The sequence below is a fragment of the Myiozetetes cayanensis genome, unplaced genomic scaffold (assembly GCF_022539395.1).
Source record: "Myiozetetes cayanensis isolate MyiCay16 unplaced genomic scaffold, myiCay2020 scf180, whole genome shotgun sequence".
Lineage (NCBI taxonomy): Eukaryota > Metazoa > Chordata > Aves > Passeriformes > Tyrannidae > Myiozetetes > Myiozetetes cayanensis.
The window spans coordinates 69,463-81,227 of NW_026087390.1; the positions used below are offsets into that span (position 1 = coordinate 69,463).

General features: G+C 56.7%; 1 protein-coding gene and 1 long non-coding RNA gene across 4 annotated transcripts; both read right to left on the reverse strand.

Moving 5' to 3' along the window:
* Positions 1-139: 139 nt before the first annotated feature.
* On the reverse strand, positions 140-8,103 carry LOC126638985 (U1 small nuclear ribonucleoprotein 70 kDa-like). The gene is given in 7 exon segments (XM_050313376.1): positions 140-366; positions 369-401; positions 404-499; positions 502-761; positions 2,201-2,221; positions 5,281-5,368; positions 7,561-8,103. Coding segments are annotated over 7 exon segments (876 nt in total). The 5' UTR covers positions 7,712-8,103.
* An 801-nt stretch (positions 8,104-8,904) lies between these two features.
* Positions 8,905-11,409, reverse strand: LOC126638982 (uncharacterized). 3 transcript variants are annotated; one of them, XR_007628729.1, is made up of 5 exons: positions 11,316-11,409; positions 10,295-10,535; positions 9,889-10,101; positions 9,429-9,475; positions 8,905-9,268 (listed from the first exon to the last, which is right to left on the reverse strand). It is a non-coding gene; the product is annotated as an uncharacterized LOC126638982 (long non-coding RNA). The 3 variants fall into 3 exon arrangements; XR_007628728.1 differs by lacking the exon at positions 11,316-11,409 and having other exon boundaries at positions 10,295-10,659; XR_007628730.1 differs by lacking the exons at positions 8,905-9,268; positions 9,429-9,475; positions 11,316-11,409 and adding an exon at positions 9,360-9,428 and having other exon boundaries at positions 10,295-10,659.
* Positions 11,410-11,765: the final 356 nt, after the last annotated feature.

An 11,765-nucleotide genomic window follows, 5' to 3' on the forward strand; every position in this document is an offset into this window, starting at 1 on the left:
CCTTAAAAAAACTCCCAAACCCCCATTTTTTATTATTTCCTCCAATAAAACACCTTTATTGCCCGGACACGCCCTGGGGTGGGATGGGTGTGACGCAGTAGGGGTAATTTTGGGGGTCTCTGTGTCCCCTCCTCGAGGGTCACTCCAGGGGGTTGTCCAGCAGGTAGCCATTCTCAGCGCCCAGGTAGCAGTCGGGGGGCTGCAGCCCCTCGGGGCGACAGGAACATCTCGAGCGTCCCCTCCCGCCCCTCCCTCGCCCGCCTCGTTCCCTCCTCCTCCCCTCCTCCCCTCCCCTCCTCTCCCGGGGTCTCTCCTCCCTCCTGTCCCTCTCCCTCTTGTGCTCCCTGTCCCTGTCCCTGTCGCGTCCCTCCTCCTGTCCCTGTCGCGATGGCCCCGGCGCCGCTCCGCTCCCTGTCCCTCTTGTCCCCCCGTCTCCCCAGCCCCTCGGGGTCCCTCTCCCATGGACCTCCCCTCCTCCCCTTCCCCCCGGCCCCCCCAGCTCCTCGGGGGGCTCCAGGAGGGCGGGGTCGGGGCCGGGCTCGTCCTTTTTGTCGCGATCTCGGTCTCGTTTTCGCTCCCGGGATCGCGACCGGCGCTTTCTGTCGCGCTCCCGCTCGCGGTCCTTGCTGCGGTCGCGACTCCCGCCCCTCTTGCGGGGGGGGTCCCGCTCGTCCTTCTCGCGGCTCCGGGTCCGGCGCCGCCGCTCCCGGGATCGGGAACGGCGCCGATCCCGCTCCCGGGAACGATCCCGGCGGTCCCGCTCCCGCTCCCGGTCACTGAAAATGGGGAAAAAGGGGAAATGGGGGTCCTAAAGGGGTCCTAAAGGGGTCCCGCTCCCGGGAACGATCCCGGCGGTCCCGCTCCCGCTCCCGGTCACTGAAAATGGGGAAAAGGGTAAAGGGGTCCTAAGGGGTCCTGGGGTCTAAAGGGGTCCCGCTCCCGGGAACGATCCCGGCGGTCCCGCTCCCGCTCCCGGTCACTGAAAATGGGGGAAAAAAAGGGGATTATGGGGGTCCTAAAGGGGTCCCGCTCCCGGGAACGATCCCGGCGGTCCCGCTCCCGCTCCCGCTCCCGGTCACTGAAAATGGGGGAAAAAAGGGTAAAAGGGGGTCCTAAAGGGGGTCCTAAAGGGGGTCCTAAAGGGGTCCCGCTCCCGGTCACTGAAAATGGGGGAAAAAAGGGTCAAAAAGGGGGTCCTAAAGGGGGTCCTAAAGGGGTCCCGCTCCCGGGAACGATCCCGGCGGTCCCGCTCCCGCTCCCGGTCACTGAAAACGGGGGAAAAAAGGGTAAAAGGGGGTCCTAAAGGTCCCGCTCCTGGGAACGGTCCTAGCGGTCCCGCTCTCGCCCCGCTCCGGTCACTGAAAACGGGGGAAAAAGGGTAAAAGGGGGTCCTAAAGGGGTCCTGGGGGTCCTAAAGGGGTCCCGCTCCCGGGAACGATCCCGGCGGTCCAAGCCCCGCTCCGCTCCCGGTCACTGAAAATGGGGAAAAAGGGTAAAGGGGTCTAAGGGGGTCCTAAAGGCTCCGAACGATCCCGGTCCGCCCGGTCACTGAAAGGGGAAAACGGGATTATGGGGTCCTAAAGGGGTCCTAAAGGGTCCCGCTCCCGGAACGATCCCGGCGGTCCCGCTCCCGCTCCACGGTCACTGAAAACGGGAAAAAGGGATCATGGGGTCAAGGGGTCTATAGGGGTCCTAAAGGGGTCCTGGGGTCCTAAAGGGGTCCTGGGGTCAGGTCCCGCTCGGAACGATCCCGGCGGTCCCGCTCCCGGTCACTGAAAAAAGGGGGAAAAAAGGGGATTATGGGGGTCCTAAAGGGGTCCTGGGGGTCCTAAAGGGGTTATGGGGGTCCTAAAGGGGTCCCGCTCCCGGGAACGATCCCGGCGGTCCCGCTCCCGGTCACTGAAAAACGGGGGAAAAAGGGTCAAAAAGGGGGTCCTAAAGGGGTCAAAAAGGGGTCCTGGGGGTCCTAAAGGGGTCCCGCTCCCGGGAACGATCCCGGCGGTCCCGCTCCCGCTCCCGGTCACTGAAATAGGGACATAAATAGGGTCACAAAGGGGGTCAAAAAGGGGGTCCTGGGGGTCCTAAAGGGGGTCCTGGGTGTCCTAAAGGGGGTCCTGGGGGTCCTAAAGGGGGTCCTGGGGGTCCTAAAGGGGTTATGGGGGTCCTAAAGGGGTCCCGCTCCCGGGAACGATCCCAGCGGTCCCGCTCCCGCTCCCGGTCACTGAAAAACGGGGGAAAAAGGGTAAAATAGGGGGTCCTAAAGGGGGTCCTGGGGGTCCTAAAGGGTCCTGGGGTCCTAAAGGGGTCCTGGGGGTCCTAAAGGGGTCCTGGGGTCCTAAAGGGGTCCTAAAGGGTCGCTCCCGGAACGATCCCGGCGGTCCCGCTCCCGCTCCGGCTCCCGGTCACTGAAAAATGGGGAAAAAGGGTAAAAAAGGGGGTCCTAAAGGGGGTCCTAAAGGGGTCCCGCTCCGGGAACGATCCCGCGGTCCGCTCCGCTCCCTGAGGGAAAAGGGTCGAAAGGGTTACAGGGGGTCTAAAGGGTCCTGGGGGTCTAAAGGGTCCGCTCCCAGCGTCCCGGTCACTGAAAATGGGGGAAAAGGGTCAGAAAGGGGTCCTAAAGGGGTCAAGGGGTCCTGGGGTCCTAAAGGGGTCCCGCTCCCGGGAGCGATCCAGCGGTCCAGCTCCGCTCGCTCACGGTCACTAGGGGTTAAAAGGGTCCTGAGGGTCCTAAAGGGGTCTAGAGGGTCCTAGGGGGTCCCGGGTCCTGAAAAGGGTAAGGGTCCAAGGTCAAGGGTCCCTGGGGTCCTAGCGGGTCCCGCTCCCGGGAACGCTCCCGGTCCACTGAAAAACGGGGGAAAAAGGGTTAAGAAAGGGGGTCCTAAGGGGTCCTAAAGGGTCCTGGGGTCCTAGGGTCCTGAGTCCTAAAGGGGTCCTGAGGTCCAGGCCCAAGGGTCCGCTCCCGGTCCCGGTCACTGAAAATGGCGAAGGGTCAAGGGTCCCAGCTCCCGGTCACTGAAAGTGGGGGTCCAAGGGTAAAAAGGGGTCCTAAGGGGTCCTAAAGGGTCCTGGCTCCGGGAACGATCCCGCGGTCCCGCCCCGCTCCCGCTCGGTCACTGAAAAAGGGGGAAAAGGGTCAAAAAGGGGGTCCTAAAGGGGTCCTAAGGGGGTCCCTAAGGTCCGGCCTAGTGTCCGGTCACTGAAATGGGTCCGAAGCTGGGGTCCTAAAGGGGTTATAGGGGTCCTGGGGGTCCTAAAGGGGTCCTGCTCCGGGAACGATCCCAAGGCGGTCCCGCTCCCGCTCCCGGTCACTGAAATGGGGAAAAAGGGTCAGGCCAGGGGTCTGGGGGTCCTGCGGTCCGCTCCCGCTCCCGGTCACTGAAAATGGGGGATAAGGGTCAAAAAGGGGTCCTAAAGGGGTCCTAGGGGGTCCTAAAGGGGTCCCTCCCGGCGATCCCGGCGTCCCGCTCCCGGTCACTGAAAAGGGGGATAAATAGGGTCAAAAAGGGGGTCCTAAAGGGGTTATGGGGGTCCTAAAGGGGTCCTGGGGGTCCTAAAGGGGTCCTGGGGGTCCTAAAGGGGTCCCGGTCTGGGGAACGATCCCGGTCACTGAAAAACGAGGAAAAAGGGTCAGAAAGGGGGTCCTAAAGGGGTCCCTGAGGTGATAAAGGGGGTCCCAAAGGTGACACAGAGGGTCCCTGACCCACCCCTGGGGGTCCCTGAGGTGACACAGGGGTCCCAAAGGGGTCCCTGAGGTGATAAAGGGGGTCCCAAAGGGGTCCCTGAGGTGACATAGGGGGTCCTAAAGGGGTCCCAGAGGTGACACAGGGGGTCCTAAAGGGGTCCCTGAGGTGAAGTTGGGGGTCCTGGGGGTGCCTGAGCTGACACAGGGGGTCCTAAAGGGGTCCCTGAGGTGACACAGGGGGTCCTAAAGGGGTCCCTGAGGTGATAAAGGGGGTCCCAAAGGGGTCCCTGAGCTGACACAGGGGGTCCCAAAGGGGTCCCTGAGCTGACACAGGGGTCCTAAAGGGGTCCCTGAGTGATAAAGGGGGTCCTAAAGGGGTCTCTGAGGTGAAGTTGGGGGTCCTGGGGGTGCCTGAGCTGACACAGGGGGTCCTAAAGGGGTCCCTGAGGTGATAAAGGGGGTCCTAAAGGGGTCCCTGAGGTGATAAAGGGGGTCCTAAAGGGGTCCCTGAGGTGACACAGGGGGTCCTAAAGGGGTCCCTGAGGTGACACAGGGGGTCCTAAAGGGGTCCCTGAGGTGACACAGGGGGTCCTAAAGGGGTCCCTGAGGTGATAAAGGGGGTCCCAAAGGGGTCCCTGAGCTGACACAGGGGGTCCCAAAGGGGTCCCTGAGCTGACACAGGGGGTCCTAAAGGGGTCCCTGAGTGATAAAGGGGGTCCTAAAGGGGTCTCTGAGGTGAAGTTGGGGGTCCTGGGGGTGCCTGAGCTGACACAGGGGGTCCTAAAGGGGTCCCTGAGGTGATAAAAGGGGTCCTAAAGGGGTCCCTGAGGTGATAAAGGGGGTCCTAAAGGGGTCCCTGAGGTGATAAAGGGGGTCCTAAAGGGGTCCCTGAGATGACACAGGGGGTCCTAAAGGGGTCCCTGAGGTGATAAAGGGGGTCCTAAAGGGGTCCCTGAGGTGATAAAGGGGGTCCCAAAGGTGACACAGAGGGTCCCTGACCCACCCCTGGGGGTCCCTGAGGTGACACAGGGGGTCCTAAAGGGGTCCCTGAGGTGATAAAGGGGGTCCTAAAGGGGTCCCTGAGGTGATAAAGGGGGTCCCAAAGGGGTCCCTGAGGTGATAAAGGGGTCCTAAAGGGGTCCCTGAGGATAAGGGGTCCTAAGGCCCTGAGGTGATAGATAAGGGGTCCCAAAGGGGTCCCTGAGGTGATAAAGGGGGTCCTAAAGGGGTCCCTGAGGTGACACAGGGGGTCCTAAAGGGGTCCCTGAGGTGATAAAGGGGGTCCCAAAGGTGACAGAGGGCCCCTGACCCACCCCTGGGGATCCCAAAGGGGTCCCTGAGGTGACAAAGGGGGTCCTAAAGGGGTCCCCGAGGTGATAAAGGGGGTCCCAAAGGGGTCCCCGAGGTGATAAAGGGGGTCCCCTAAAGGGGTCCCTGAGGTGATAAAGGAGTCTGGGAGGTGACACAGGAGACCCTGTGAAGTATCCTGGGGGGGCTGGGAGAGGATCCAGCCCCCCCAACTCCCTCAGATCCCCCCCCACAGACCCCCAGACCCCCAAGCCCCCCAAGCCCCCAAACCCCCCAAGCCCCCCACTCACCGCTCGTCGTAGCGGGACGTGTCGTCCCTGCCCGAGTGCCGGATGTTCACGTCGGCACCGCCGCGTCGGGTGCCCCCCAGACCACCCCCTGGGGGGAAAATTGGGGTCAGGGGGGTCCTAAAACCATCCTGACCCCCCAAAATACAGAGAGACACCCCCAGACCACCCCCTGGGGGGAAAATTGGGGTCAGGGGGGTCCCAAAATACAGAGAGACCCCCCAAAAACCCATCCTGACCCCCCAAAATACAGAGAGACCCCCCCAGACCACCCCCTGTGTTAATTTGGGGCGGGGGTCTCACCCAGGCACCGGGGAGGATTTTGGGGTTATTTTGGGGTCATTTTGGGGAGGGGTCTCACCCAGGTGCTGGGAAGGATTTTGGGGTTAATTTGGGAATTATTTGGGGTTATTTGGGGTGATATTTGGGGTTATTTTGAGGGGGATTTTGGGGTTAATTTAGGAGTTATTTCAGATCAATTTTGGGGAGGGGTCTCACCCAGACACCAGGGGGGATTTGGGTGTTATTTTGGTGTTATTTAGGACCATTTTGGGGAGGGGTCTCACCCAGGCTACGGGGAGGATTTTGGGGTTATTTTGGGGTTATTTTGAGGTTATTTCAGATTAATTTTGGGGAGGGGTCTCACCCAGACGCCGGGGAAGATTCTGGTGTTAATTTGGGGTAATTTGGTGTTATTTAGGATAATTTTGGGGAGGGGTCTCACCCAGACACCGGGGAGGATTTTGGGGTTATTTTGGGGTTATTTTGGGGTTATTTCAGATTAATTTTGGGGAGGGGTCTCACCCAGACTCCGGGGGGGATTTTGGGGTTATTTTGGGTGTTATTTTGGTGTTATTTAGGACAATTTTGGGGAGGGGTCTCACCCAGACGCTGGGGAAGATTCTGGTGTTAATTTGGGGTTATTTAGGATAATTTTGGGAGGGTCTCACCCAGCCGGGGAGGATTTTGGTGTTATTTGGGGTTATTTTAGGTTATTTAGATAATTTTGGGGAGGGGTCTCACCCAGGTTCCGGGGGGGATTTTGGTGTTAATTTGGTGTTAATTTGGGGTCATTTTGGTGTTATTTAGGATAATTTTGGGGCGGGGTCTCACCCAGACGCCGGGGGGGATTCTGGGGTTATTTTGGTGTTATTTTGGTGTTATTTCAGATTAATTTTGGGGCGGGGTCTCACCCAGATGCCGGGGGGGATTTTGGGGTTATTTTGGGGTTAATTTGGTGTTATTTAGGACAATTTTGGGGAGGGGTCTCACCCAGACACCGGGGAGGATTTTGGGGTTAATTTGGGGTTAATTTGGTGGTATTTCAGATTAATTTTGGGGAGGGGTCTCACCCAGGCGCCGGGGAGGATTTGGGGGTTAATTTGGGGTCATTTTGGTGTTATTTAGGACCATTTTGGGGAGGGGTCTCACCCAGGCGCCGGGGAGCATTTTGGTGTTAATTTGGGGTTAATTTGGGGGTATTTCATATCAATTTTGGGGAGGGGTCTCACCCAGCCGCCGGGGAGGATTCTGGTGTTAATTTGGGGTCATTTTGGTGTTATTTAGGACAATTTTGGGGAGGGGTCTCACCCAGATGCCGGGGGGGATTTTGGGATTAATTTGGTGTTAATTTGGTGTTATTTCAGATTAATTTTGGGGCGGGGTCTCACCCAGACACCGGGGATTTGGGTGTTATTTTGGGGTTATTTAGGACTATTTTGGGGAGGGGTCTCACCCAGACACCAGGGGGGATTTGGGTGTTATTTTGGGGTTATTTAGGACTATTTTGGGGCCGGGGTCTCACCCAGACGCTGGGGAAGATTCTGGTGTTTATTTGGGGTCATTTTGGTGTTATTTAGGACCATTTTGGGGCGGGGGTCTCACCCAGACGCTGGGGACGATTTTGGTGTTATTTTGGGGTCATTTTGGGGTTCTTCAGGACCATTTTGGGGCAGGCGTCTCACCCAGATATCGGGGAGGATTTTGGGCGTTAATTTGGGGTTCTTTAGGACAATTTTGGGGCGGGGTCTCACCCAGGCGCCGGGGAGGATTCTGGTGTTATTTTGGGGTTAATTTGGTGTTATTTCAGATTAATTTTGGGGAGGGGTCTCACCCAGACTCCGGGGGGGATTTTGGGGTTATTTTGGGGTCATTTTGGGGTCATTTTGGTGTTATTTAGGATTAATTTTGGGGAGGGGTCTCACCCAGGCGCCGGGGAGGATTCTGGTGTTAATTTGGGGTCATTTTGATGTTATTTAGGACCATTTTGGGGAGGGGTCTCACCCAGGCGCCGGGGTCTCCATCCTTTGACGGTGCGGCCGCGCTCCACGTCCACCAGCACGCGCCGCCCGTCGATCTTCTTGCCGTCAGCGTGTTTGTAGGCGGCTGAAAAAGATTTGGGGAGGGGTCCCGGGGTGGGGGACACGGGGGGCATCAGCCAGGGCGGGGCCGGCTCAGCCCCCCCCCCCAAAAAACCCCGCTTAAAATGACGTAAAATGGGGTTTTTAAACCCCCCCAAACCCCCCTAAAGTGAAGGAGTTTACACCTGGAAAATGAAAACCACCCCCAAAACCTGAAAAGGTGATGTCACACAGTTAAAAAAATGAACCCCCAAACACCTAAAAAATGATCTCAACACCCCCAAAATTAGTTTATAAAATTATTCCCCCTAAAAGGTGATGTCACACAGTTAAAAAAATGAGCCCCCAAACACCTAAAAAATGATCTCAACACCCCCAAAATTAGTTTATTTCTATAAAATTATCCCCCCTAAAAGGTGACGTCACACAGTTAAAAAAATGACCCCCCAACCCCCTAAAAAATGATCTCAATCCCCCCCAGAAATGAATTCATATCTGAAAAATGATCCCCCCAAAAGGTGATGTCACACACCTAAAAATGAACCCCCCAACCCCTAAAAAATTATCTCAACACCCCCAAAAATTAATTCATATCTAAAAAATTATCCCCCTAAAAGATGACGTCACACACCTCAAAATGAGCCCCCAACCCCTAAAAAATGATCTCAATACCCCCAAAAATGAATTAACATCTAAAAAATTGACCCCCCCAAAAGATGACGTCACACACCTAAAAATGAACCCCCCCAACCCCTAAAAAATGACCTCAACATCCCCCCCAAAAATGAATTCACATCTAAAAAATGATCCCCTCAACCCCTTAAAAAATGACCTCAACACCCCCCAAAAATGAATTCGTATCTCAAAAATTACCCCCCCAAAAGATGACGTCACACACCTAAAAATGACCCCCCAACCCCTAAAAAATTATTTCAACACCCCCCAAAAATGAATTCATATCTAAAAAAAGACCCCCCAACCCCCTAAAAAATGACCTCACCAAGCCCTAAAAAATGACCTCAACTCCACCCAAAAATGAATTCACATCTAAAAAAACGACTTTACACCTAAAAGACCCCCCCCCACCGAAAAGATGACATCATACACCTAAAAAACCGACCCCCCGACCCTAAAAAATGTCACACACCTAAAAAAGTGACCCCCATCCCCAAAAAGTGACCTCACACCCTCTCCCAAAAAACCTAACACCTAAAAAATTGACCCCCAACCCCAAAAGCGACTTCACACCTAAAAAACCGACCCCCCCGACCCTAAAAAATGACCTTACACCTAAAAAAAAGACCCCTCCCCCCAACTAAAAAACCACCTTCACGCCTTAAAAAAATGACACAACTGGAAAAGAAAGGATAAAAAAATTTGGGGACCCCTCGCCCACAAAAGCAGAGGAATTTGGGGGAGGGGGGGGGGTCACCAACTTCACCTGTACATTGAAAAACCCCCCCCATCCTAATTTGGGGAGGGGGTCACCACCTTTACCTTACCCAGATTGACCCCCCACACACACCCTTTATTTTTTTTTAGGGGGGGGTCACCCCCTTTACCTGTAGATTGACCCCCCCAACCTACAAACCGACCCCCCCTTAATTTAGGGGGGGGCACAGGACCTTTACCTGCAGATTGACGCCCCCTTAATTTGGGAGTCACCTTCTACCTGCAGATCGAGCCCCCAACCTACAAACTGACCCTAATTGGGAGGGCACCTCCTTTACCTGTTTAGTGACACCCCCAACACACACCTCATTTTTTTTGGGGGGGGGTCACCCCCTTTACCTGCAGATTGACGCCCCCTTAATTTGGGGGGGGGTCACCCCCTTTACCTGTAGATTGACCCCCCCAACCTACAAACTGACCCCCCCTTAATTTGGGGGGGCACCTCCTTTACCTGTCCATTGACACCCCCACACTTATTTTTTTGGGAGGTCACCTCCTTTACCTGTCCATTGAAGACCCCCCCCCCCAACACACCCCAATTTGGGGAGGGGGCACCTCCTTTACCTGTTTAGTGACCCCCCCCCAACACACACCTCATTTTTTGAGGGGGGGGTCACCCTTACCTGCAGATCGACCCCCAACTTACAAACCGACCCTCCTTAATTTGGGGGGCAGGAACTCACCTTTACCTGTTAGATCGACCCCCTCCTTAATTTGGGGGGTAGGGGGCACCTCCTTTACCTGTTTAGGGACCCCCCACACACACACCTCATTTTTTAGGGGGGGTCACTCCCTTTACCTGCAGATCGACCCCCCCCTTATTTTTTTGGGGGGGGGGGGCACTACCTTTACCTGTTTAGTGATGCCGCACACACCTCATTTTTTGGGGGGGTCACCCCCTTTACCTGCAGATTGACCCCCCCCTTATTTTTTTGGGGGGGGGGTCACCCCCTTTACCTGCAGATCGACCCCCACACACACCTCATTTTTTAGGGGGGGTCACCCCCTTTACCTGTAGATTGACCCCCCCCTTGAGAAGGGGGGGGCACCTCCTTTCCCTGTCCATTGACCCCACACTCTTAATTTGGGGGGCACCTCCTCTACCTCCAAATCGACCCCCCCTTAATTTGGGGGGGGGGGGCACCTCCTTTACCTGTCCATTGACACCCCCACACTTATTTTTTTTGGGGGGGTCACCCCTTTACCTGCAGATTGACCCCCCCTTAATTTAAGGGGGGGGGCACCTCCTTTACCTGTACATTGACACCCCCACACTTATTTTTTTAGGGGGGGGTCACCTATTTTACCTGCAGACTGACCCCCTAATTTGGGGGGGGGTCATCCCCTTTACCTGCAGATCAACCCCCCTCAACCTACAAACCGATCCCTCCTTAATTTGGGGGGGGGGAGGCACCTCCTTTACCTGTCCATTGACGCCTCACACACCTCATTTTTTTGGGGGGGTCACCTCCTTTACCTGCAAATCGACCCCCCCTTAATTTGGGGGGGGGGCACCACCTTTACCTGTTTAGTGACGCCGCACACACCTCATTTTTGGGGGGGGCCACCCCTTTTACCTGTAGATTGACCCCCCCCTTATTTTTTGGGGGTCACCCTTTACCTGCAGACCGAACCCCCCTTAATTTAGGGGGGGGCACCTCCTTTACCTGTCCATTGACCCCCCTTTAATTTGGGGGGGAGGGGGAACCTCCTCCACCTCCACAATGACCCCCCCCAGCTTAATTTGGGGGGGGGCACCTCCTTTACCTGCAGATCGACCCCCCCCTTAATTTGGGGGGGGGGCACCTCCTTTACCTGTCCATTGACACCTCACACACACCTTCTTTTTGGGGGGGTCACCCCCTTTACCTGCAGACGACCCCCTAATTTAGGGGGGGAGTCACCCCCTTTACCTGCAGATCGACCCCCCCCAACCTACAAACCGATCCCCCCTTAATTTGGGGGGGGGGCACCTCCTTTCCCTGTCCATTGACACCCCACACACCTCATTTTTTTGGGGGTCACCCCTTACCTGCAGATTGACCCCTGCAGACTCAGACCCACCTCAATTTGAGAGGGGGTCACCCCTTACCTGCAGATTGACCCCTAATTTTGGAGGTCACCCCTTACCTGCAGATCGACCCCCCCCAACCTACAAACCAACCCCCCTTAATTTGGGGAGGGGGGCACCTCCTTTACCTGTTTAGTGACCCCCCCAACACACACCTCATTTTTTTTGGGGGGGCCACCCCCTTTACCTGCAGATTGACCCCCTAATTTGGGGGGAGGTCACCCCCTTTACCTGCAGATTGACCCCCTAATTTGGGAGGTCACCCTTACCTGCAGATGGACCCCCTCCAACAACCCAACCCTCCTTCCACCTGCCCCCAATTTGGGGGTGCTGTTTACCTGCCCCCAACACTCTCACAGCCCCCAAAGCGAGGCAGCAGAACTGGACGCAGCCCCCACCCCCAAACTCCCCAAATCCCCTCCTCCATCCCCCACCCCCAAAAAGTCCCACACGAGTCCTGGGTGGGTGGGGCGGGTCCGTGTCCCCGGCTGGGGGGCCCTCCAGACGATGCCGGTCCTGGACAGGCGCTGGGGCCTTACCTGAGACCCTTCCTACCTCACCGACCCCCCGACACCCCCAAATAAATCACACCCCACCCCTTCAGG